At 51.2% G+C, this 24,726-nt stretch overlaps 1 protein-coding gene across 2 annotated transcripts in view; it reads left to right on the top strand.

Moving 5' to 3' along the window:
* Nucleotides 1–24,726, top strand: part of Sts (steroid sulfatase) — a 94,233-nt gene that overhangs the window by 49,267 nt on the left and 20,240 nt on the right. For both annotated transcript variants that reach the window (XM_077107834.1, XM_077107833.1), the window contains exon 7: nucleotides 6,259–6,395. In XM_077107834.1, the coding sequence (XP_076963949.1) occupies nucleotides 6,259–6,395 (137 nt within the window). The remainder of the gene's footprint in view (nucleotides 1–6,258; nucleotides 6,396–24,726) is intronic.

Below are 24,726 nucleotides of genomic sequence, written 5' to 3'. Positions count from 1 at the left end.
GAATCTCCGGGAATCATCTGCGTGACGTGTGCAACACTTTGGGGTCTGGTGGTCTTGGACATTGGTCCGTGGTCTTGGATGTTCGGGACTTAGTTGTGAAACACACTTTTTAAAGATTCTTCTAAATTCATTCTGATTATGTATGACAGGAGAATGAGCTTTGGTACATGGCATGCAATGGAGCATATCCTCTCCTTCTTCTGGTTGGACATGACGTAGAACACGCTGGTCATGGAGTCGTACACATGCACATAGGGTGATAATGTCGGATTCATCTGCTGTCCTTCCTACCCCACATCCCTTCCCTCCCTTCACTCCCCTCTGTCTAATCCAGAGTACCTCGATTCTTCCCTAGTGCAGCCCCCATGATGAATTACCATCCACATACCAGAGAAAGCAGTTGGTCTTTGTTTTTTGGGGGGATTGGCTTATTTGACGTAGCATGATAGTCTCCAGCTCCATCCATTCACCAGCAAATGCCATGATTTCATTCTTCTTTAAGGCTGAGTAATATTCTGTTGCGTCTATGTACCACATTTTCTGTGTCCATTCACCTGTTGAAGGGCACCTTGGTGGGCTCCAGAGTTTAGCTGTTGTGAATTGAGCTGCTATAAACATGGGTGTGGCTGCGTCCTTTAACGCAGCTCTGAGAGAGACGTGCTTGTGATTTGCTGGTCTGTTGTGGTCTGGACGGGGTTTGTGGGCTCTGGAGATCCAGCCGGGGGAGGCTCAGTCCTCCTCCGTCTGGCCGAGTAGAGGTGGTCGGCCCTTTAAGAGGCGGGGCCTACCAGGAGGTCACTATTTCAAGGGGGGACATCACTTCCGGAAGGGATTGGTTGGCTGCAAACAGCTGGGCGTCTTTCTAGTGCTCTGCATTTCCCAGCGATGTCTCAGAAACGTCCATCTATCGTGCAAGGACCGTCCCTCAGTGGCCCTTGGATTCTGGGGCCGATCCTTCTGAGACCAAGTTGCCTTTGCAGAAGTGACTTAATCGCCTGATGGTGTGGATCTGGGGCATCGTAGCAAGACCTTGTCGTGGCCGCTCAGGGCAAGAATTTGGAAGAGAATCAAAAATGTTTTTAATGATCATAACGATTCTGAAGCCTGGCCAGATTCTTGGGATTCTATTGAGATTTCCTGCAAGTTTCTCCCAGAGCCAGAGATCTGAGAAGTTGTAACAACACCGTACTTGGAGGTTATGGTAACTGAGTTACAATGAAAGGGATTTTTTTTCTCTCTCTCTCTCTTGGAAATAAATGGTTCTCGTGTAAACGACTCCTATTCACCCGGCTGGTGTGAGGGAAAAAACTAGCGTTTTTAGGGCCGTGATGCTGTTGACAAAAAGATGCTTCTAACTTGCATTATCTGAACATGCAAAGATTTAAAGCAACGAGGTAAATATTACGCGTGGATGAAACCCTCTTGTGTTTTATCAGTTACCTGATTCAACAGAGATGACATGCAAGAGTCCCGAGAGATTTACCTCCAGATATTGCCAAAGCGTCACAGCAAAAGTGGCCCGCAGTGTTTCCACGGCATCTTTTCCCCCAAAGATGTGAGACACAGGTGCCTTTGAATTCAAAACTGCCCAACTGAAGCCCAGCGCAGTGGCGCACACCTGTCATCCAGCGGCTCAGGAGGCTGAGGCAGGAGGATCCTGAGTTCAAAGCCAGCCTCCGCCAAAGGGAGGCCCTAAGCAGCTCAGGGAGACCCTGTCTCTCAATAAAATGCAAAATAGGGCTGGGGACGGGGCTCAGGGGTTGAGTGCCCCTGAGTTCAGTCCCTGGTATCCCCCCCCAAAAAAATAACCCAATTGAAGCAGGAGCCTTATTTAGATGTGTTCAAAATTTTAAAAAACATTTTTGTGTGTGTGCTGCAGAGAGGAGGGAGCCGCAGGGTTAGGGAAGGGACCCAGCCCTGAGTCCTGTCTCAAAGCTCTGGTCTCAGTGCCGTGTGCAGCGGATCCCACTCAGGTGCATGACCAGAGGTGACAGGGACCAGCCCCTCGGTGGTGGCTGCCAGGGGTGCAATGAGGCACCGAGGACGTTCACATGGTCCCTGTGTGTGTCCTGCACACCCATGTCCTCTGCTCTCTCAGGCACTCCAGCGCGGGCAGGTTTACGGACAGGCACAGGCAGCGTTAACGGGCAGGGAGCCGGGGCGTTGCACGGGGCCCAGGGCCTTGGCTCCAAGCGCAAGGGTCTGCACCCAATGCCTGAGTCACCAAGGGAAGAGAAGGTAGCTGTGTCTTGTAACTGTGTCACCAAGTAGACCTGGGTGCCCTTTTCTCAGTCTACCCATCTCTATGAGGGTCTATCTTGCAAAAGAGAAATGATCTGATTTTTTTTGTGTGTGTGACCAGGGATTGAACTCAGGGGCACTCAATCATGCAGCCCCGTCCCCAGCCCTATTTTGTGTTTTACTTAGAGACAGGGTCTCCCTGAGCTGCTTAGGGCCTCCCTTTGGCTGAGGCTGGCTTTGAACTCACGATCCTCCTGCCTCAGCCTCCCGATCAGCTGGGATGACAGGTGTGCGCCACGGAGCCCAGCAAAAAAGTCTATCCGTAAGGCAGCCAAGTGAGGAGATGGGAGATGGAGTTCCAAGGTGGCCTCCCCGAGGGACAGGTGTTAGGAATATTTATGGGGTGAAGTAACAGGTTTGGGGAAAAGTGTGGGAGATAAGGAAACGGAGTATCCCAGGGTGCGAGATCCGACTTCGTGGTTGTCCACGGACAACATGCTCAACACATGGTACAGGTAGCACCCTGGGTCCGACCCCCAGGACTGCAAAAGGGAGAGCGAAATCATCTTGCTAAACTCACCCTCACCCTGCAGCAGAACAACCTTTAGGAGAGCCAGAGACTCCTGCATCCCCAAGGGAAATGTCAACCCGCACACGGAAACCGGCACAATTAAACGGCCCTTGTCTGAGCTGCTTTGACCGTTAGCATCTGGGAACCCAGATTTCTTCTTTAGCGTTGGCGGAGTGTAGCTTTCCGTCCCCTGATGTCCTAAAAAGCAGCTAGTGGACCCCAGCGCAGGTCCAGCTGAAGAGCTGATGATTGCATCTGGTGTGAGGTGGAGCAAACCCCGCGGCGTCCCTGAGAGACCACCCAGGCACCCGTAGCCCCGAGGAGCGCACAATGAGAACAGGAGTGATAATGGGTGAATTCAGGTAGATCTTTGTTGTTGTCGTTGTTTTCGCGATGCAGGGGATCGAACCCAGAGGCACTCTACTGTGACCTACACCCCCTGCCATTTTTTAATTTTTTTATTTTGAGGCAAGGTCTTGCTAAGTTGCTGAGGCTGGCCTCCAACTTGTGATCCTCCTGCCTGAGCCTCCCGAACAGCTGGGGTATCAGGCGTGTGGCAGCGCACCTGGCTTACCTTGATGACTGTATTCACAGAGCAGTGTCTTCTTTAGTTCAAGTCAAGACTGAGTTTTTAAAAGAAATCACTCTGTCTCATTCCTAAAAAATACATGCACGTTCACCGTGAAGGATGCGCCCCCCCCCCCAAGAACAGGGCTGGCTTTGTACCACCCGCGTCATTGGTGTGGCTTCCGGGGACCCAACTCTCAGGTTCGCAGATCCGTGGGACGTTGGCTTTGCATAGTCTCTCCTCCAGGCCCTGTCTCCGCGGGTCCTAAGGACTGATGAAATATACACGCGCACACTTTGAGCGGCCGTTATTAAAAGTCAGGTAGATGCTGATTCTTCTCCGTGGAGCTCCATCGAGGCTGACTCTGGTGCTTCCTCGATGGGTCCCTTGAGCAAATCCCAAACTTGCAAATGACGTTTGTAGCGGATCTGCTTCCCGTCGCCTGCACTCCCCTAGAATATTCCCTAGAAGGAAGAGAAGTCCCTATTTTTTTATTTTTATTTTTTTGGGGTACTAGGGATTGAACTCAGGGACACCCAACCACTGAGCCCCATCCCCAGCTGAACGGAAGACGGTGTCCCCTTGGGGTCCAGCGGGGGTTCGTTGCAGGATCTGTCCCAGATCCAAAGTCCAGGGACGCTCAGGCGCCTGACCTCAAATGGCCGGTGGCTTATAACACCCGCGGCCACGCCAGCGCACACGTGTTAGTATTACGGAGGGATGAGTGACGAAGAACAAGATCTGTGCATGCTCCGTGCAGAGACTCTTCTTCTTCTTCTCCCGGAATGCATGCATCTGGCCCCAGGTGGGTTGAATCCGTGGATGCAGAGCCCCCAGATACAGCCGGCCTCCAGTGGACACTTACGGGAGGACGGTCTCCGTGCGCCATATTGGATCATGGAGGTGCAGGGAATTTGTGGCTTACCGTGGCATAAGCCAGAACCGCTGCCCTTTGCAGGAGTGGCCACGTGACTCCAGCGAGTGGCCTTTGGTGCCCTCGGTTTCCTGGTTCCTACCCAACTGTGGTCACCAGCCGCGGGGGGTGCGCAGAAGGAACCCCAGGTGTCCCTGTGTGCATTTGGTCGGTTTCTGTGCACTGTCGCGGGTTGGAACCGCGGTGGAAAAACAGAGGCCCAGCCTTCAGATGACGGATGTCCTCCAATCTGCAAGAAGCATCCTTAGTGCCAGAGGGAAATCCAAACCAAACCAAGAAGTCCTCCGTGCGTCAGCCTCCCTCCTGCCCCGAAGCTCAAGGCCTGCCTCCCCGGGGCGTAAATCTTCCCATTCTGAGATGGAAATGGCCCCCCGCAGCCGCCGGGAAGCCGCTGAGCTGCCTTCTGCATTCTTAACAAATGGAGGGCAGCCGTGGAGCCGCCCCGGGTTCTATCTTTCCAGCACAGCGCCCAAGACAGCCGCCGTAAATTTCCCCGACCGTTGTTTACTGAGGTGGCTCAGTTAATAAAAAGTCAGTTCGGCCCTTATGGAAGGTCTCCCTCCCACCTGCTCACAGACGGGTGTCCAGCGCTCAAGGTCGCAGAGGAGAAGGGAGATACCGTGTCCTCTGTGCCTCCGCGGGAGCTGCAGCCGCCCATCCTGGGAAGGGGACGGACATCCTGTGCCACAAGGGCCTTCACAAAGGACGCTCCTTCCCTGTTGGCAAGAAGGGACCCGCCAATCATTTTGCAGAGAGAGGTGAAGCTGGAGGCCGCGATGGGACTCGGGAGGCACGGCCAGCGCTCTTCTCAGAGGTCAGCTCAATGTCAGCAAGAGGCGAGGCCATGTCAAGAAGCCCCGGGGCCAAGATGGTGCCCCCCGGAGCTGGGTGGGTGCTGGGAGGGTGTGGCCAGACGCAGTGGGTAACTCACGGTGCTGCGTTCAGTGGGTACTTCAGCGTGTGTGTGTGTGTGTGTGTGTGCACGCACGTGTGTACAATGGTGTGTGCATGGGCAGATCGGCAGGTAGACATGTAAATAAATACGCATATAAATACGTCAAGACACGTATGTGAGTGGAGATGAACCCGCACGCGTATATTTAATAGATATTACCCTCTGCAAAGTGCAGATTGCCTGCAAGATGAGTGTGTCAAAGTGAGTGCTTTTCCCGCCATGTCCAGTTCACGTTAATGGCCATATAGAGGAGGAAGAGCAAAACAAATCAACCCAAACTGCATCTCTCCCTGATCACACCGTACCTGCAGCACCTCTGTGTCCACCTGTCATGCCACCAAAATGCCTGGAAGAGCAACTTACAGGAGGAAAGATGTCCCTTGCCTCACCGTTTCAGAGAATTTGATCCATTGGTGGCTGGTTTCCTTGCTGTAGGTCCAAGGGGAGCAGAACAAAATGGCGGCAGGGCCTGGAGGAGGAGAGCAGCTCAGGACAGGGCACCAGGGAGCGGGGCGGGGGGGGTAGGCAAGAAGGATCCAGGGACACACACAGTCCCCAAGGCCTCCCCTTCCTCCAGCACGCCCCACGGCCCAGTAGTAGTCCATTCATGTTGTTAATCCACCAAGTGGATTAATCCACTGATGACGTCATAGCCCTGGCGATCCAATCGTATCACCTCTGAACAGTGCTGCAGAGCCGAGATTTGGGGGGACCCTGCTGATGCAAACCAGAACAGGGTGCAGCTCTCAGCAATGTCACCCTCCTCGTCGCCGAGCCGTGGAGGGTCACAGTGGGCTGTTTCCTGGGGACACTACAGAGACCCGCCTGCCCTCCAATGGAAGGTCCCACATCAGGCAACGAGACTGTGGACATCTGAGCGTTTCCAAATGGCGCCCCTGAATGCTGAGCTGGTCCTAGTCAGAATGGAGGGGGTGTCCTCTACGGTCCCTGACTCTCTCTCTCTCTCTCTCTCTCTCTGGCTCCCGCAGGCATGCCGACACTCCGTTCCTGCTCTTCCTGTCGTTCATCCACGTGCACACGGCCCACTTCTCCTCCAAAGACTTCGCCAGAAAGAGTCGGCACGGCCCTTACGGGGACGGCGTGGAGGAGATGGACTGGAGCGTGGGTACGTGCGCCTCCGCGGCCACCTCCCTCTTCTCCTTTCTCAATTTCTCCCTGTGACCCGGACGCCATAGGTGGCCAGGGCGTCAAAAACAAAATCCTGCAAGGGGGACGGTATACACAGGGCGTCGGTGGCGCTGGGTGCCTGCCTGGCTGCAGGTGGCCGCTGGCTACGTGCCCTGGGGGTGTCTGGGGATGTGGGTGGCAGGAGGCCAAAGCATGAGCCTGTAGCATCCCTCCTTCTGTCAACAATTAAACGTGAGCAGTGCCTTGTCAGGAGCAGACTCAGATCAGTGGCAGGCTTTGGCCCCAGAGGACTGGCAGCTGGCTCTGTCCCCTGTGAGCCCCTCCGGCAAAGCCACAGGGTCCTCTCTGGACGACTTGCCTTGGCTGCACCAAGGAGTCATGATTCTGTATCCTAGAACTCGTTTTCTGGTTCACGCACGTGGAGATATGCAAAGATACCTTGCTTTCTGTCTCTCTTCCTAAGCAAATAAGCCTGCTTCTGAGAAATATGGCTCTTTTTTTTTTTTTAAAGAAGCCTGGAAGCCTTTTTGGTACAGACTTAGATTAAAAATGCATGCCTCAAACTGGGCTCAGTGGCGCACACCTGGGATCCCAGCAGCTCGGGAGGCTGAGGCAGGAGGATCGTGAGTTCAAAGCCTCAGCAACTTAACGAGGCCCTGAAAAATTCAGTGAGGCTCTGTCTCTAAATAAAACATGAAAAGGGCCGGAGATGGGGCTCCGTGGGTAAGCACCCCTGGGCTCAACCCCCAGTACCCAAAATAACGTGTGCCCTCCAGGCCCGTAAAAGATCCTAACTGTGCCGTCGTCATTTTGCTCACCTGAGCCATCTTGATTTGTTCCATTCGGTATAGGAAGGTATGTGGATTTTGCAGAGGAATACGCGATCACGGGGCGCGGGATTCTGTCTTGCATCCCAGTCTTCTTGGAAACCATACACACGCTCTAGTGTCCTCTTTTTTTCCTGCCTCCCTTGATGATCTTGGGCCATGTCTAAAATCTTCTGGGTCTTTTGTTTGTCCCACTCTGAATTCTTCAGAGTGGGCAGGTGGTAGCTTCCTCCTCTAGCCGAGAGAACAGATGATTCAGCAAAAGAACAGGGGCGGGCAGCAGAGATACATGCTCAGCTGGGAAAAGATGATCGTGCATAAAGAACAGGATGACTCCACAAAAGAACAGGAGTGAACACCAATGGTAAGTCCAAAAAAAAAAGAGGAAAAAAGAAATGAGGACATTATCTCTGTGGAGCTTTGTTAAAACAATGATCATCTTGTGCTTAGGGCTCGGACATGGAGCCAATGGAGCTAGCTCCTTTTTCTTTTTCTCCTGCCTCAAATGTTGCCTGCAAACCAATTTGCATTCCCCACCCCCTTGATCCTGTGAGCCAGAGGAGTATTTAGTGTCTGTAAATCAGCAGAATATTTCATCTCTTCAGTGAGCGCTAGATTTTAATGCATCCGTTCCCTGCTAGGACCAGGACTTGCGCTGGCCGGCCAGCAAGCACAGGCCACTGTCACCGCAGTTATTCATTTTTATTTAATTATAAGGACACATGGGCCTGCTCTCGTTAGAAAGTCTTACTCACAGGGTTGCTCTACTACTAGGTTTCATTTTTTTTCTTCTTCTTCTCCGGATGATTTGGAGAGCGTTTTTCCCTCTGAGATCGGTTGCAGGCTCTGATGGAAGAGGTAATTGTGTTTTCTCTTGTTTACACAAAGGATAAATCTCTCTGTGTGTCCCGTTCGTCTGAGTGTTTTGAGAGCACGTTGAGATTTGTAAGAAGGGCCTTTCTTCCTAACTCAAGAGAGTGCTGCCGATTCTGAGATATTCTGCCATAAAGCACGCGGAAGGCGGTCTCTTAAAAAGAAAGATTTTTCTGGGCAGAGGAAAGCTGACGCAGGATCCGCGAGCTACCGGGGACCCAGGGGAGTGTGGTTTTTTAAATCATCCTCCGTGTCTTCTTGAGACATGCTAAAAAGGAAGGTTTAGACAATCGTCTTTTTTTTTTAATTTGTTCCAATTAGGGGACGCAGGACAGTAGAATGAATGCACTTTGATCCCTCTCACATAGATGGAGCGTCACTTCTCCTCCTTCTGGTTGCACATGGTGTAGCATCACCCTGGTCCTGGGGTCCTGTGTGCACACAGGGTCACAATGTCCCATCCATTCTCCTGTCCTTCCCGCCCCACACCCTCCCGTCCGTTCACTCCCCTCTGCCTGATCCAAGGCACCTCTGTCCTTCCCTAGACCCTCCCCCTTAACGTGAATCAGCGTCCGCAGATCAGAGAACACAGTGTCAGCCTTTGGTGTTTGGGGGACTGGTTTAGGTCACTTTGCCCTGCGCCTGGCCCTGGGTTCTGCACACATGCCCTTCCCTTTGGGCTGCTGGGGCCCCAGGTCACGTCGTCACGGCTCGGGTTCCTCGGCTAAGGCAGGGGAGGCTTGCAAAAGGTGAGGTGCACAGCCTCGGGTGGCAGAATTCCTGATGCAGCCTCCGCGTTCACAGGCCGGCGTCCCCCCCTGAGCCTGAAGCCCCACCCGCTCTGCCCCTTCTGAGCACATCATAATAAAGACTGGGTGGTGGCTGGGCACGGTCAACGCTCAAGGAAAAGGGCTCCTTCCTTCCTTAATCAGGATTACCGGCTGCCACCTGGGTGCCTGGGCGATGTGTGCAGGCGGGGACCACAGTGAGGAGAAGCCGTTGGCCCCACAGAGATTTAAGAACCCTCCCGGGACGTGGTGCCATGAGAACTCGGGGTGGAAAGAGAGGAAAGGCCCAAGCATGGCCGCAGGGCCCCCAGCTGGCAGGCACAGGAGATGGGTGCAGCTGGCCTCCCCCTGCAGCTGCGGGACCCCTGGGGCCATCATGGTCATGTGACAGGGCCCCGACTCATTGCATTGGGGTTGGGGGAGGGCACAAATGTGTAAGCCCCCAAGTGGGCACCTAGAAGGTCAGGACGGTCCTCAGGGCCATTTGGACCATGATGCCGGCGTGTTCATGGAGGATGGGGGGGTGGACGGAGCAGGTGGAGGGATACCTCGGTTTTTCCAGGGCCGTCTCCTCTGCAGCGCGTACCATCCTGGTGCCCCCAGCTCCAGCGCGTTAAGCAGAATTGGCCTTCGGCCAGCGTCCATTCCCAGCCTGGGGCTAGTACCGGAGCTTCGTGGAGGAGGACCGGCAGATTGGGCAGGATCGGACTCAGCGAGCTGTACCTGATGCAGAAGAGAACGCGAGCGGGTCAGGGCGGGTCAAGGCTAAAGCGGACGCCGGGCTTTAAGGAGAGATTCTTATTGGGGAACAGAAGAAATCCCAACCACTGCTCAGGGCCGAGGTCAAATTTCTTGGTTTATTTGTTTTTGACTTTTGAGAGTCTCTGTTTCAGGGGAGAGTGGCGAGTCTTTCTCATTAGCTGGGAAAAAAAAAGAGAGAGAGAGAGAGAGACCTTCAAGCTAGGTCCTGAGGTTGCAAGAGGCTTCGCGGGTTCAGTGGTCAGTGGCTTGGAATCTGTGGCTTGGCCCCTGTTGGTGGTCATGTCTCAGGGTTGCTTTCCTTTGATTGCAACATCCTCTCTGCCTTGCTGAGGGCTGGGGCAGTGCTACGTGCAGAGGCTCGGCCGAGAAGAAAAGAAGGGGTGCATCCATGACGATGCTCGGGGGAGACCGGGTGCCCCCCGTGCCCCTGCACTGCCCCTGACGTGTCGTCACACATGCACAGCAGACATGGCCATGCGTCCACCCCTCTGCAGGGGTGTGCAGAGTAAATCAGGTGGTCTCCTTCATAAGAGCGCAGGATGGAGTCCAGGAATCATAAGAAACCTCTGTTTATGGAAAGCCGAGCTCTGGTCTGAGTCCCTCCGATAGACGGAATGATTTTATCCAGAGTTTGGCCATTGGACGGGGTGCTGCTGGGTTACCCACTTTCAAATGTGGCCCTTCTAGGAGGATTGGAATAAAAAAGTTGTGGGAACTTAGGGTGCAGGGTGCTGCAAATAACCCCCCCCCCCGAGTTTATAGGTGCATTTATAGCTGCAATTAGGTTGCATGGAGAAAAGCACTTTTTAGAATTTGATACACCAGGTGCATACTAGATGCTCAATAAATAACTTTTAAAAGTGAAATCCTGCTGGGCATGGTGGCATATGCCTGTCATCCCAGCGGCTCAGGAGGCTGAGGCAGGAGGCTCACAAGTTCAAAGCCAGCCTCAGCCACTTGGCAAGGCCCTAAGCAACTCAATGAAATTTAAAAGTAAATTTTAAAATAAAAAGGGCTGGGGAGTGGGGCTCAGTGACTAAGTGCTCCCGAGTTCGATCTCTAGTACCAAAAATTAAAGTGGAATTCTGGAGGACAGGTGCCTGGTGCTTGCAAAGCCCCGTCCAGAGATTGCTAAGCGCATGGTCAGAAATGAGGCTGCTGTCTTTCCCCGTCTATGGAGACACCGGCCCAACCCCGGGGTTAGGTAAGACACCCTGCCAAAATGCTGAAGGCGACTGAGCACCCCACCACCCACCGTTTGTCTCCGTCTAGATGGAGGATAAAAGCCGAGACGTCAACCTTCTTCTCTCGCCTTCTTGCAAACCGCGCGAGGCCTCCACAAAGCCCGCGCTCTCTTGGTCGACCTTCTGTTCAGCTCGGAAGGTGGCCCGGACCTCGGGGCTGGGTGTCTCAATAAGCAACTTGCAATTCAGTGGGTGACCGTTCCGTCTTGAGTAAAGTCACAGAAAAGTGCAGACAGAGGGAATTCGGGGGCCAGAGGACTTCGAGGAGGGGAATCGACTCGAGATACATTTTAATAAAAGGACAATTGAATGCAGCCTGTAAGGATTTTAGAAGGGTCGTGCATGATATGGGGGAAGCTCTGGCCGATTCAAGACAAACGGGTGAATTCGCAACAAGGCGTGACCTATCAGGCTGTGTCTGACGTCAGCTTTGCTTGCAGGTGAGGATTTGGGTGTCGGTGTCAGCAATGGGCCTGAATCTGTTTTCGGTTGCTGTAAATGAAAGCCACAGACTGGTTTATAAAGGATGAAGTTTTGCTAGGCACACGCCTGTCGTCCCGGCAGCTCAGGAGGCTGAGGCTGTTCATCCACAGAGCTTCTTCCGCGGTAGTAGGCACGATGCGGAGTGAATTCTTAAATGTGCTGCCAATTTCCGCTTCATTTAAGTGTGGGCTTTGTGTCGTTCGGGTAAAAATCGATCCATGAGTCCCCATGCCATCAGCTGCAGGGTAGACCGATGATGGAACAGGAACGGGAAGCCCAGAGGAGAATATGGTGGAAATGTGGAGGTGACGTTTCAAGGCAGACGGCCAGGAATAGATGACACCCTGAATAAGCTTTTGCTGGAGGGGAATAAGGTTGCTTGTGTCGGGCACTGTGCTAACTGGTTTTCCGTGCACTTAATGATGGTGGTGAGGATGATGGTGGGGGTGATAGTGATGAGAGAGATGATGGTGCTGGTGTTGATGGTGGTGGGGATGATGGGGATGGTGTTGATGACGATGATGCTGGTGTTGATGGAGATGATGGTGGTAGTGATATTGATCATGGTGATTTTGATGGTGGTGATGATAATGTTGGTGATGGTGATGGTGGGGATGTTGTTCATAATGATGGTGGCGCTAGTGTTGATGGAGATGATGGTGGTGATGATGGTCATGGTGTTATGGATGGTTTTGGTGGTGGGGATGGTAGTGCTAATATCATGGTGATTTTGATGGTCGTGATGATGGTGATGATGATGATGATGGTGATAGTGATGGTGGGAATGGTTTCATAATGATGGTGGTGCTAGTGTTGATGGAGATGATGGTGGTGATAATGGTCATGGTGGTATTGATGGTGATGGTGATGGTGATGGTGGTGATGATGATGGTGATGGTGGTGGTGGTGATGATGGTGGTGGTGACAATCATGGTGGTAGTGATAATGGTCATGGTCATGTTGATTCTGTTGGTGGTGGTCATGGTGATGGTGATGATGGTGATAGTAGTGGTGGTGGTGGGGATGGTGGTGATGACAATGATGGTGGTAGTGTTGATGGAGATGATGGTGGTGATAATGGTCATGGTGGTATTGATGGTGATGGTGGTGATGATGATGGTGATGGTGGTGGTGGTGATGATGGTGGTGGTGACAATCATGGTGGTAGTGATAATGGTCATGGTCATGTTGATTCTGTTGGTGGTGGTCATGGTGATGGTGATGATGGTGCTGGTAGTGGTGGTGGTGGGGATGGTGGTGATGACAATGATGGTGGTAGTGTTGATGGAGATGATGGTAGTGATAATGGTCATGGTGTTATGGATGGTTTTGGTGGTGGTGATGGTAGTGCTAATATCATGGTGATATTGATGATCATGATGATGGTGGTGATGATGATGATGGTGATAGTGATGGTGTGGATAGTTTCATGATGATGGTGGTGCTAGTATTGATGGAGATGATGGTAGTGATAATGGTCATGGTGGTATTGATGGTGATGATGGTGATGATGGTGATAGTGATGCTCATGGTGATGGTGGTGATGATGATAGTAATGGTGGTGATGATGGTGATGGTGATGGTGTTGGTGGTGATGGTGATGGTGGTGATGGTGATGGTGTTGGTGGTGATGGTGATGGTGATGGTGGTGATGGTGATAGTGATGGTAATGATGGTGATGGTGATGGTGATAGTGATGATGGTGATGGTGATGGTGATGATGGTGATGGTAGTGGTTGTTGTGGTGGTGGTGGTGATGATGGTGGTGATGACAATGATGGTGGTACTGATGATGGCCATGGTCATGTTGATGCTGATGGTGGTGGTGATGGTGGTGATGGTGATGGTGATGGTGGTGGTGATGGTGATGGTGATGGTGGTGGTGATGGTGGTGGTGGTGGTGGTGGTTATAGTGATGGTGATGGTGGTGGTGGTTATAGTGATGGTGATGGTGATAGTGATGGTGATAGTGATGGTGATGGTGATGGTGATGGTGGTGGTGATGATGGTGGTGGTGATGGTGATGGTGATGGTGATGATGGTGGTGATGACGATGATGGTGGTAGTGATGGTGATGCTGATGCTGATGGTGTTGGTGGTGATGGTGGTGGTGGTGGTGATGGTGGTGGTGATGGTGGTGGTTATAGTGATGGTGGTGGTGATGGTGATGGTGATGGTGATGGTGATGTTGGTGGTGGTGGTGATGATGGTGGTGATGACAATGATGGTGGTACTGATGATGGCCATGGTCATGTTGATGCTGATGGTGGTGGTGATGGTGGTGATGGTGGCGATGGTGGTGGTGATGGTGATGGTGATAGTGATGGTGATGGTGGTGGTGATGGTGATGGTGATGGTGATAGTGATGGTGGTGGTGATAGTGATGGTGATGGTGGTGGTGATGGTGATGGTGATGGTGATAGTGATGGTGGTGGTGGTGGTGATGACGATGATGGTGGTAGTGATGATGGTCGTGGTGATGCTGATGCTGATGGTGTTGGTGGTGATGATGATGATGGTGAAGAAAACATTGACAATGAATAAAGATGAGGAGGAGGAAAATGGTGAGAGGAGGGATAAGGGATACAGTTGTGATGCTTAAGATCAAACAGGTTAGTTTTGTAGTGAACTGGCGTCTAGAAGACCATGGACCTTACCCCAGACATGAAAACGGCGTCTGGTGGTGTGCTGGGCTTCTCCCCGGCCCTGTCTGTCCTCTGGGCTCTGCGTCTCTCTTCCTCGTTGATCCTAGGAAACCTTTCCTGCCGATTGAGTTGGTCGGAGAGACAACCGCAGAAAGCATATTGGGGCATATTTACCTGATTAATGGTTGAGTTAGTCTTTCTGTGCATCAAAACCGCAGAATGAATAAATCAAAGCGAAAATCAATAGACGTAAGCACACGAAGTTGAAAATTTCTTGACGTCAGGAGAAAGGATCAATAATAATCTAGTTTAAAAAAAAAAGACAAAAATGCATGTTACATCAATATAAAATACAAAGTCCCCAAGATTCAGAAGGCATTGCTACAAAACAAATGTCAAAAAGCCGAGTATCGTGAAGATGCATGGGTTGTAGCCATTTTTCTATCCGTTCACAGTATATTTTCTAGCTTTCGATATTGTGGATTCTAGGGAAAAAAAATGCTCAAATGATCAATGAAAAAGAGCAACTTTTTTTTAAAAAAAAAAAAATCACATATGCCATGTAACAATGGTTCCTAAAGAGACCGGAAATTTTTCTTGTATTTTTAAAAGACTAATTAAACGAGAAAGAGAAACAGAACCTTATGATCCTTTGCGAAGCCATCGCAGACCCTTATTTTGTAGATAGGCGTGCTACCGACAGTCCCTCCCCGGAGCTTTTGGAGAGGGGCTGGTCTTAAACCGCTCTTGTCTCATAAGCAGGTGTTTCCACGCAAGCAGGTGTAGACGGGAGGGGCTGGGGATCAGTGGGTGAGTGCCCCTGAGTTCAATCCCCAGTACCCACCCACCCCCCAAAAAATTAAGATCTGACATTTGTTTTTAACAACATATAGCATAACCTCTCATGTTGCTTTACAGTTATCTGTTTTTTTTCACTCAAAGATCTATTTGAGCGTTTGTCATTTCAATATTTTGAGTTTTCGTCTTAGACTACAATTTATTTAAGCATCCCCACGTGAGGAACATCAGCAGTTTCCTATTTCTAGCAGTGCTGCAGTGAATATTCTATTCTGCAAAGCTGAGTGAACTGGTGGGAACTATTTTGAAATGAAAATTCAGCCAAATTAAAATGCTGTATCAGAAAGTATATTAAAAATTCTAATTTCATTCAATCTTGCCTAAAATGGGATACCCTTTTTCCCCCACTACGACAATACGGCACTCACTGCTCATCTATGATAATGCTAATTCGTTCATCCTCCCACAACCCTAGATATTATCAATCTATTTTATTTGTCAGGTGACAACGACGATTTCATGGTTTAAATTTTCCTTTCCTCTTGCACATAGAGCTGAGGTGCTGCATGTTTTAGTGCATGGTTTCATTTCTTCTTCTGAGAATTTTCTATTCATAGTCATTGAGCATTTTTGATTGGATTATAGATGTTTTATTTTTCTTATTGACTTGTATGGGCTATTTACATATTAAGGACATTACTCTTTTATTTGTATGTCACAAATATTCTGCCTCATTCTTTGGTCTTTTCATGGTATTTACAGACATATGTGTATGATAAATGTCCTTGGTCAAGCCTGACCATGCCTTCATGATGGATAGAGTTCATGGGGCTGACGTACAGGGGGACCAGCTAGACAGATGTGGCCAGGTCCCTTATCTTGCTGGGTCTCCATTTCCTTATCTGTAAAATAAGTTTGTAGCCTTGTGTCTCTTGCTGGGTAGGAGTTGAGAAAATCCAGGAATAAACTGAGCACCTACGATTGTTCACAGGACTTTCATTTCCTCCCGGCGTTGAAGGATTCTGTCCTTCTCCTTGTCCTCTGAGTGTGTGTGTGTGTGTGTGTGTGTGTGTGTGTGTGTGTATTTTCAATGTTTCCGAGTGAATGGGACCCGAATGGCTATAGGTTCCTTGGAGCCCAACTTCACGTGTCTGAGCCTCGGGACCTTCTTTGTAACCATGAGAAGGAAATCCATGGCGTAGGGTCTGAAATAGTTGGGGGGCAAGACTCTTCACCTATGGTCCGAAAGAGCCACTTCCCCAAGCGTATTGGAGTGGGAATTGGGGATTGCTCACAGGGTCTGCTGGGAGCCAGGAATCTGGGTCCTGGGGCAATTTCTGGGCTCCCCTCTTGGGGGACAATTTCAATATGGCAGCAGGAGCCCCAGAGTGAACCACCAGTGACCTTTATTGAGGGACTACCAGGGACTGAACTCAGGGTCACTCGACCCCTGAGCCCCGTCCCCAGCCCTACTTAATATTTTACTTAGAGACAGGGTCTCCCTGAGTTGCTTAGGGCCTCCCTTTGGCTGAGGCTGGCTTTGAACTTACGATCCTCCTGCCTCAGCCTCCCGAGCCGCCGGGATGACAGACGTGCGCCACCCAACCATGACTTTCAAAGCTCTGCCATTAACTTGGGGATATGATCCTCGGGAAAGGAAAGTGTCTTTACAACTGGATTCTGTAAAGTCATGTATGTTTCCTGCCAAGAAGTAGAGAAAACATCAAGGCAGGTTATCAAGTAGCCCAGAGCACCATAAAACACTCCGTCAATGCAAAATGGATCTCGTTCATTGAGTGTCCATGATGCCATTGAGGCACAAAATCAAAACACTGCGAGCCTCCGCGGCTTCTGGAATCACCCGGGTGCTCACCGTCTTCATGCAAAATTGCATTTATTTAAGGTCACCAGCAGCAGGTGCATGGCCGCCGTCCCCCGTAATTTAGTGGAATTTAGGTGGCTGCACGTCGATGACTTAACTTGGTTCTTGGAGACTCTGGGAAGGCATGTTGCTGCGTGGAGATGTGGATACACATCCGTGCTACAAAACCCCTGCGACAAAACACACCCGTGTGCCTGTGGATTTGCAGGATCTTCAGGCACCAAAATGCAAGCAATGCAAGCCACAAAGCCCCTAGTTGGGGCGTCAGAAAGACGGTTGTAAGTCACGGTGGGAGAACGCAGGCAGGGCGGCTGAACCAGAGGAACTTTGGGCTGAGAAACCTTCGTTGGAAATCCCTTCTGTAGCCTATGGATTCTGGTCCCCTCGATTAATTCAGCTTTTCGATTATTAACCTCTCGCCCGCTCTGTAACAGCACTACCGGTTTTCAACAGCCAAGGCTTAATGTCCTGTTCCGAAGCCTGGGGCTCACGCTATTCTACCCCAAAGGGCCATCGCGAGTTAAGATAAATAAGCATCGTGGAGGCTCCTTTGGTCAAACATTCCCATCAGCAAAGTACCAGGAATAAATTGTCAAGGAATCAAGGTGCCTGATGGGTTTATGTCGATGATCCCAGTGGCCAGAGCAGCCACCAGCTCAACCACAACAAGAAACATTTATTGGCAAATAAGAGCCCAAATGTAAACGCTCCGGTAGGTTCCAGCCAGGTATTTAAACATTTCTCATGGATTACTTTTTTTTTTTTTTGGTACCAGGAATTTGACCTCAGGGGCACCTGACCCCTGAGCCCCATCCCCAGCCCTATTTTGCATTTTATTTAGTGACAGGGTCTCCCTGAGTTGCTTAGGGCCTCACTTTGGTGGAGGCTGGTTTTGAACTCATGATCCTCCTGCCTCGGCCTCCAAGTGGATGGAATGACAGGCGTGTGACACTGTGCCTGGCCACATGGATTGCTTTAATCCACAAAGTGCTGCTATATGATATTTTACAGCAGCCCATACTCAGCCCTGCTTTCAGCAGCTTGGACTTCATGGAGACAGTGGACGTGGCTGGGGGCGAAGCCTCAGCTCTTTAGCTGCTGCAGGTTGTCTGTAAAACCCGCCGGTGTAGACTGGTGGCATCCACCAGTTTTCTTTCAGCTTATGTCTTCCCGGATCCCATCGAGCCTCAGGTTTTTGCGTTTGCTTTGCGTCATTGTAAATGCATTAACCCGAAAAGGGCACCTAGGCTCACAATTGTAGAAGGGATGCAGAAGACAGTAGAAATTTCACATGGAGAGTTGGAGAGTTCTTGGGACACTTTGCTTCATGCTTTTTTTTGGAACCATCAAACCCTTCCTAGTAGCCCGTTTAATTTGCTTGCTAACTATTTCAACAAAAGACACATGGGGGGCCGGGAGTTTGGGTTCAGTCTATAGTTAGTAGACTCCATGGCTCTGGCCCAAGGGGAGGCAGAACAAAATGGCGGCAGGGCCTGGAGGAGGAGAGCAGCTCAGGACAGGGCACCAGGGAGCAGAGAGAGCTCTGTCACCAGGGACAGGACAGAGACCCCCAAGGCACAGCCCAGGGACCCCCTCCTCCAGCCACACCCCACCTGCTGCAGTCACCACCCAGTGAGTCCATCCAAGTGGATTAATCCACTGATGAGGTCATCATCTGATCATTTCACCTCTGAGCCTTCTTGCATTGTCTGACACGTGAGCTTTCGGGGGACAGCTCTTATCTAAACCTCCATACTGATAAGCTACAGATGTGGATGTTGGGGGGTCTCCTGTAGACCACGGCTGGCGTCGGTGTGTCTGGGGGACCTGAGCTCACGTCCTGAGCTGCCCTTGTGGCCTGCGGTGAGGACGGTGTCTGGAAGGAAGTGTAGACTGGATCAGTCAACGCCTTTGGTCGTAATTGGAGTGGACGGGAGGGGTCGGCTCTATGATGGATGTGCCAGGGGTCACCAAGAGAAGCGCCCTTTCCCATTCTCTCTCTTTGGCTTTCGATGTGGTCAACTCCTGTGCAAAAATCCAGTCCTGCAGCCGAAGGGAGGGCGGACGGCGTGCAGGGCATTGTTAAGACGGAGAGTCCTGAAGGGCTGGGCATCCTGGCCGGTGTTTGTGGGCCCTGGAAATTCTCTGCTCTTCCCGCTTCTGTTCCTGCCCCACAATCCGGCCCAGAGAGGAGGGTGACGGCTGCGTTTCCAGTTGACTGTGGCTGCAGAAGTTCCGGCTTGCTCTACTTTGGATCTTGGCTGTTTTCTGAAACCCCGATGCTCAAGGTGTGGTCCCCAGCCTGGCGCTGTTTCCCAACCTCTGCAGGAGGTATCTTGTTGTAGCGTCAGAAAGCTGACTGATACAGTCTCATCCGTTTCCTGCGCTTCATTGGCCTTGGTCCTAGACACGATCCCATGAGCGTCTACCTACCGGGTCAACCTCATCAACCTTAGACAGCCTGCGTCACCTCCCATGATAAGAGAAGAGAAGCTGGTGGCCATCCATTGTTTGTCTGGGGTACCAGGGACTGAACTCAGGGGCACTGGACCCCTGAGCCCCATCCCCAGCCCTGTTTTGCCTTTTATTTAGAGACAGGGTCTCCCTGAGTTGCTCAGGGCCTCGCTTTGGCTGAGGCTGGCTTTGAACTCACCATCCTCCTGCCTCAGCCTCCAGAGCCGCTGGGACCACAGGCCTGTGCCGCTGTGCCCGGCTCACCCAGCCCTTCTTTTGTGCAAGAAGAGAGAGTCCAACAAATGCAGCGCCCTACCCGAATCAAGAGTGGACAGACTATGCTGGCTCTGTAGTTTGCCCGTTCAAAATATTCCTTTCCCAAAACGCAACACCCGAGACTCAAACACCAGTTATTGTTAAGCCAAGAAGACGGTGCAGGAGAGCCATCCCCGTGTCCCAGGTGGCAAGAGCAGAGCAAGCACAAGAGGCCAGGAGGAGGGCCCAGCTGGGTCAAACGGAGGACATTACGACATTATTGTCACCACCAGGTGTGACACCGATGGATGAGTCCCAGGAACCAGTGGGCATGTGCCTAGGAAGGAACTCACCCAACTGAGAAATCCCAGCCCAGGGCAGAAAGAGTCCTGTGTAGGATGGCCACCTCTCCATCTTAGTTTCCCTGGTCCTCCTAATTATATTGAATATTAATTATGTGTGTATTATCCGTTTGTGGAAGCTGCAGTTAGTGGTGTTGTGTTTGAGGTCTACAAAGTGTCAGCACTGGTTACATATTTCACCATATCTCCTTGTCAAAGGGCGGTCCTTGGGCCAGGAGTGGTGGCGCACACCTGGTATCCCCGTGGCTCGGGAGGCTGAGGCAGGAGGATGGCGAGTTCAAAGCCAGCCTCAGCCAAAGGGAGGCCCTAAGCAACTCGGTGAGACCCTGTCTCTCAATAAAATGCAAAATAGGGCTGGGGACGGGGCTCAGGCTCCTGAGTTCAATCCCCAGTACCTTGCCCCAAAAGGGAGGGTCCTTGGGTCTCATTTTAGCCTGGTCCCCAGAAGATAGATAAGCTGTTAAAATTTGAGGGTCGCTGATGTATTACGGAAATTCACTACGGAGTCTGTGTGCTAAGGACTTGGTCTTGAGGATTCAGGAATGAGCTAAGCAGATTGAAAGACGACGTTCGTCTAATCTGTCCTTGAATGTCACCTTGGCTTACTTTTCCACGGCTATGGGGAACACGATTAGGAGCGGCTCATGGAACACGTTTGGGATTTTTAGGTTGATGACAGGATGCAGAAGTGAGGAGTGGTCCGTCCGTCAGTGGATGGGGAGGCTGTGACTGAGGCGAGCAGGATCGAGACTGGGCTCCCCTTCTTCTTTCTACCTCCTTAGCCCCTGAAGCCAACCTGCAAGAGTTTCATTCCCGTGCCCCAGGTTTGAGGTCCGGTGGACATTTGCCTGACTGAGCCCCGTTCTGCATTGGGTGCAAAAAAAAAAAAAAAAAAAAAAAATGCATTCGATTGAATAAAGTGAGGCCAGGCGGACTCTTGGCCTCCCCGTGTGGGACAGAACATGCAGACCGCATCGCTCGGTGTTTGGCTATTTCACTTAACATAACGCCTTCCGGTTCCTCCCATTTTGATGCAAATGGAAGGATTCATTCTTTACCCTTCTTTAGAGTATTTTACAGAACAGTCCACATGTTCTCTTTGTGTTCGTTTTGGACGGACACCTGGGCTGATTCCATCTTTGCTTACTATGAAGGATGTTGCAGTGAACGTGCGCCTGCAGGTATTTCTTGGTATGATCGCTTCCTTTCTTTGGTATTCATACCCCGGAATGGGAGAGCCGGATCACGTGGTCGATCTGCTCTTAGTTTTTGGAGGAACGTCCTTTGTCTTCTCCATAGTGGCTCCGCAAGTTTGCCGTCCCTACAGCAGCGTATGGCAGGTCCTTGGGTCCCACGTCGTCCCCGGAATTGGCTGCTGTTTGTAACCACCATTCCAATGGAGGTGCCATGGCATCTCGGGGTGCTTTCTGTCTGCATTCCGCTAATGGTGAAAGTCAATGGGGCATTTTTATGAATCAGTTGGCCCTTTTGGAAGCTTTGGAACTTGGTTTTTATCCTGTAGATAAATGACCCACCTTGCAGGTGGCCCATGAAGGGACAAGATCAGGGCTGCGGTTCTGCAAATCCTTGGCCATTTATTTCGGGGGGGGGGGAACTACGGCACCGAGTTCCCCTACGTTAAACGCGGACATTGCTTCTCACCGGTCACCATCAGTCTCTGGGCGGCGACAGCTGTCCCCTGATGGATGGGATGTCGGTGACGCCTCTGACCCTACGTGAGCTAAGGAAGGATGGCCTCTCTGGAGCCGGTGACGGCAGAGTGTCTGTGCTCCTGGATTCACGCTACAGGAGAGCCTCGCGGGACACCGCCGGGCGTTTATCATTGCACAGGGAGACTCGGAGCCAGCACCCGGGCTGCAGTTACCCTGCCTCTCATCCATCTTAAAACTCGAGCCTCAGTGAGAATACAGGACTCCCGCCGTCCCCCTGTCGAGCCCCGGAAGCACCCACAGTTTTAGGGAGGCGACTTTTCAGGGTTTCCCGTGTCCCCTGGAATTCGGGGGCTGGTCCCAGACCAAGCGTTCAGCACGGAGCGCCATATGCACGTCTCAGGGCAAGTCTCCGCCGACTGCTCCGCTACCAAGAGGACCACCTGCTCTTAGCGGCTGCATCTCCCCTCTCGAGGGTGGAGCTGGGGACCTGGGTTCCCGTCAGGAGCGTCAATCAGAAGCCAGAACTCAAGGACCTCGGGTGATGCCATCGTGCTCCCAGGCCACCTGGAATCCCACCTGCAGGGAGGAGCCTCCTGCTACCTCTGAGCGGTGGCTTCACAGGGTCTTTGCGAGAGCGTCAAAGCCGTGAGAGCGCTCTGCAGCATCCAGCCTTCCTCTGCAACCTGGGTCCACTCAGGACGGAGACACGGCCCCGTTCCCGCATTTCCACGTTTTTATTTTCCTCTTTAGGGTGACAAGATACCGGGTCAGAAAGCCCTCGCTTTAACAGTCAGCTGGTCCCTGAGCCTCGAGTTAAGCCCCAAAGTGCTCTCGAAATGGCTTATTTTCTGTATTTGTTTCATTCCGGGAGCAACCAGAGAGAGAGAGAGAGAGAGAGAGAAGGCTTTGGAAATAAAACATTTCGTTTAGAGGCTCCCCGGCAGCCCGCTGTCGGTAATTCAAAACCATCATCCTATATAAATTGGTATCATTAGATCTCAAGAACCTTACTAGGAAAAAAAAATAATAATATTTGCAGACCTCTGACGGCGATGCATCGCTCTCAGAGGGACGGAAGAAAAGGAAAGAAAGAAAGAATCATGCGGCCCAATTTGTTCCCAGGGGAGATTTCCCGTTCAGAATTTGCAGGCGAGAAAGAGGTTAGACCTTTGATGGGATCAAGCTGATGAAAAATTAAATGGTTAATGGGCTCTGGGCTCTATGGATGAGATGCTGGCATAAAACCCGCCGAGTTCCAGGTCCAGAGAGAGCGTCTTTGGGGGAAAATCACGGGCTGAGAGGAAATGGGGACGCGGACAATTTCTCAGCAGACTGAACCCGATTCCCCACCCTCCGCGGTCCCCGCCGGTCACCGATGGCCTCAGCTGCTGCGTTTGCATTCATCCCGGCCCCCGTTGGAGATGGAAATGATAGAGCAGAGTCACGGCTCTGGGCAGAGAAGAAGAATGCGGACACATGAGATATGTCATCGTGGTCATTGGAAAAAGAGTGGAATTTGGAGGAAATATTGGGCCAAGGGGTGTTAGCATGCAGAAGGACCCAGGGGGGTTGGTTGGAAGGAGACTGCACGCATGCACCTGCACAGATGCACACACACGGAGCTGCAGGTTTGTAGCCCACGGGGGTGACTAGACACGGAAGGCGGCTGGCTGAAACAAAGAAAAGGAGTTAGGAGTCCAGCTCCCGATTTAAGCTCTGCCCCTGCAACTCTATGTCACCCCAGCCCTGCGCACACAGCCTAGCTCAGGTGGCTTCTGCACACACACACACACTTTGAGCCGGTGAATAAGGAAGGCCAGGAGCCCCAAGGTGCATTTGAATCGAAATTACACTGGAGCCATTTTAGGTTTGCCTAAAAAAATTGAAAAGAAAGTCGAGCCAGGCAGAGTGGCGCACACCTGTCGTCCCAGCGGCTCGGGAGGCTGAGGCGGGAGGATCGTGGGTTCAAAGCCAGCCTCAGCCAAAGAGAGGCCCTGAGCAATTCAGGGAGACCCTGTCTCTCAATAAAATGCAAAATAGGGCTGGGGACGGGGCTCAGGGGTTGGGTGTCCCTGAGTTTAATCCTAAGGAACCCAAATAAATAAATAAATAGAAAGGACAGAATTTTCATATATCTCCTGTGCCCTCTATGGGACAAGGTGCACCTTGACCTAGTTACTATGTCCTCTTTGTTACTATTGCAGGATGCAGTACTTGTTACCATTGGCCACCCAGGATCGATACATTGTTATTCTCGGAAGGTTTGATTGACACTTGGGGTATCTAACTGCATCCACCCCCTCAGTATCCTGCCAGACGCTGGTCTAAGCCCGGAACATCTTCCAGGCTCAACCTGTTCACCCACCCTCCCCTTTCTCCCCTCACAGCCACAGAACCTTTTACAATCTCTGCTATTTGCTTTTTCCCTAATAACGTCACACGGTGTGTTGACTTCTTTCCCTTAAAACACTCATTTATGTTTCCTCTATGTGTTTGCCCGGTGGGATCCCTCAATTCTTTTAATATTTGCATCAACTGGGTTCTCTGCAGTCTAGGTATCCACTCTCCTTTTGCAGGGCATCCCAACGTTTTGGCAATTGCAAGGAAACCTGCCCTAAAGATGGGTGTGGGTTTGGGTTTTTTGTTTTGTTTTGTGAACACAAGTTATTGCAGAAGCCACGTATGTTACAAAGCATTTTTTTTCTTTTTTACTGCAATTTCTTGGTGCTAAGGTTCTTCTAAATATATGAAAGGTGAATGGGGTTTGAAATGAAGGAATAGTGCTCCATTATTATTTGCAGTAGAAGAATGCAACATCCTGGGTCCTCTGCCTGTAAGATTTTGCGTGGAAGTCGTGTGCGGAAGAAAGGGGAATTTCTCCCTCACGGTAGGGGTGGGGGCGGTATCATCTCGATGCTTCTACTTCCACTCGTTACGCTAATTATCATTTTCAAAGAAAGAAGGCTTAGGTTTGTGCGGCAGCCAAATAACCCCAGAGCCAAATGAGCTCAGGCGCACAGGTGGCTTGCTTAGTTGTACCAGGTCAGACCGTAATAAATGTCGAGCTGATGATGATTGATCCCGGGAGACAGATTGCCAGCTGTCTCTCTCCTGGTGTCTGAGTGACATTTATGTATACGGTGCAGGATCCAGAAATGTTTATCATTTGAGTTAAAAATCGAGAAAGATGGAACCTCCTCTCGCCTGCGGCATTGGCAATCAAACGGCAGAAAGACATCTTTATTCTTTTACTCTCTCTTTT

This window comes from Callospermophilus lateralis, chromosome Y (genome assembly GCF_048772815.1).
Source record: "Callospermophilus lateralis isolate mCalLat2 chromosome Y, mCalLat2.hap1, whole genome shotgun sequence".
Taxonomy (NCBI): domain Eukaryota; kingdom Metazoa; phylum Chordata; class Mammalia; order Rodentia; family Sciuridae; genus Callospermophilus; species Callospermophilus lateralis.
This window is presented reverse-complemented; position numbering and strand designations above follow the sequence as displayed.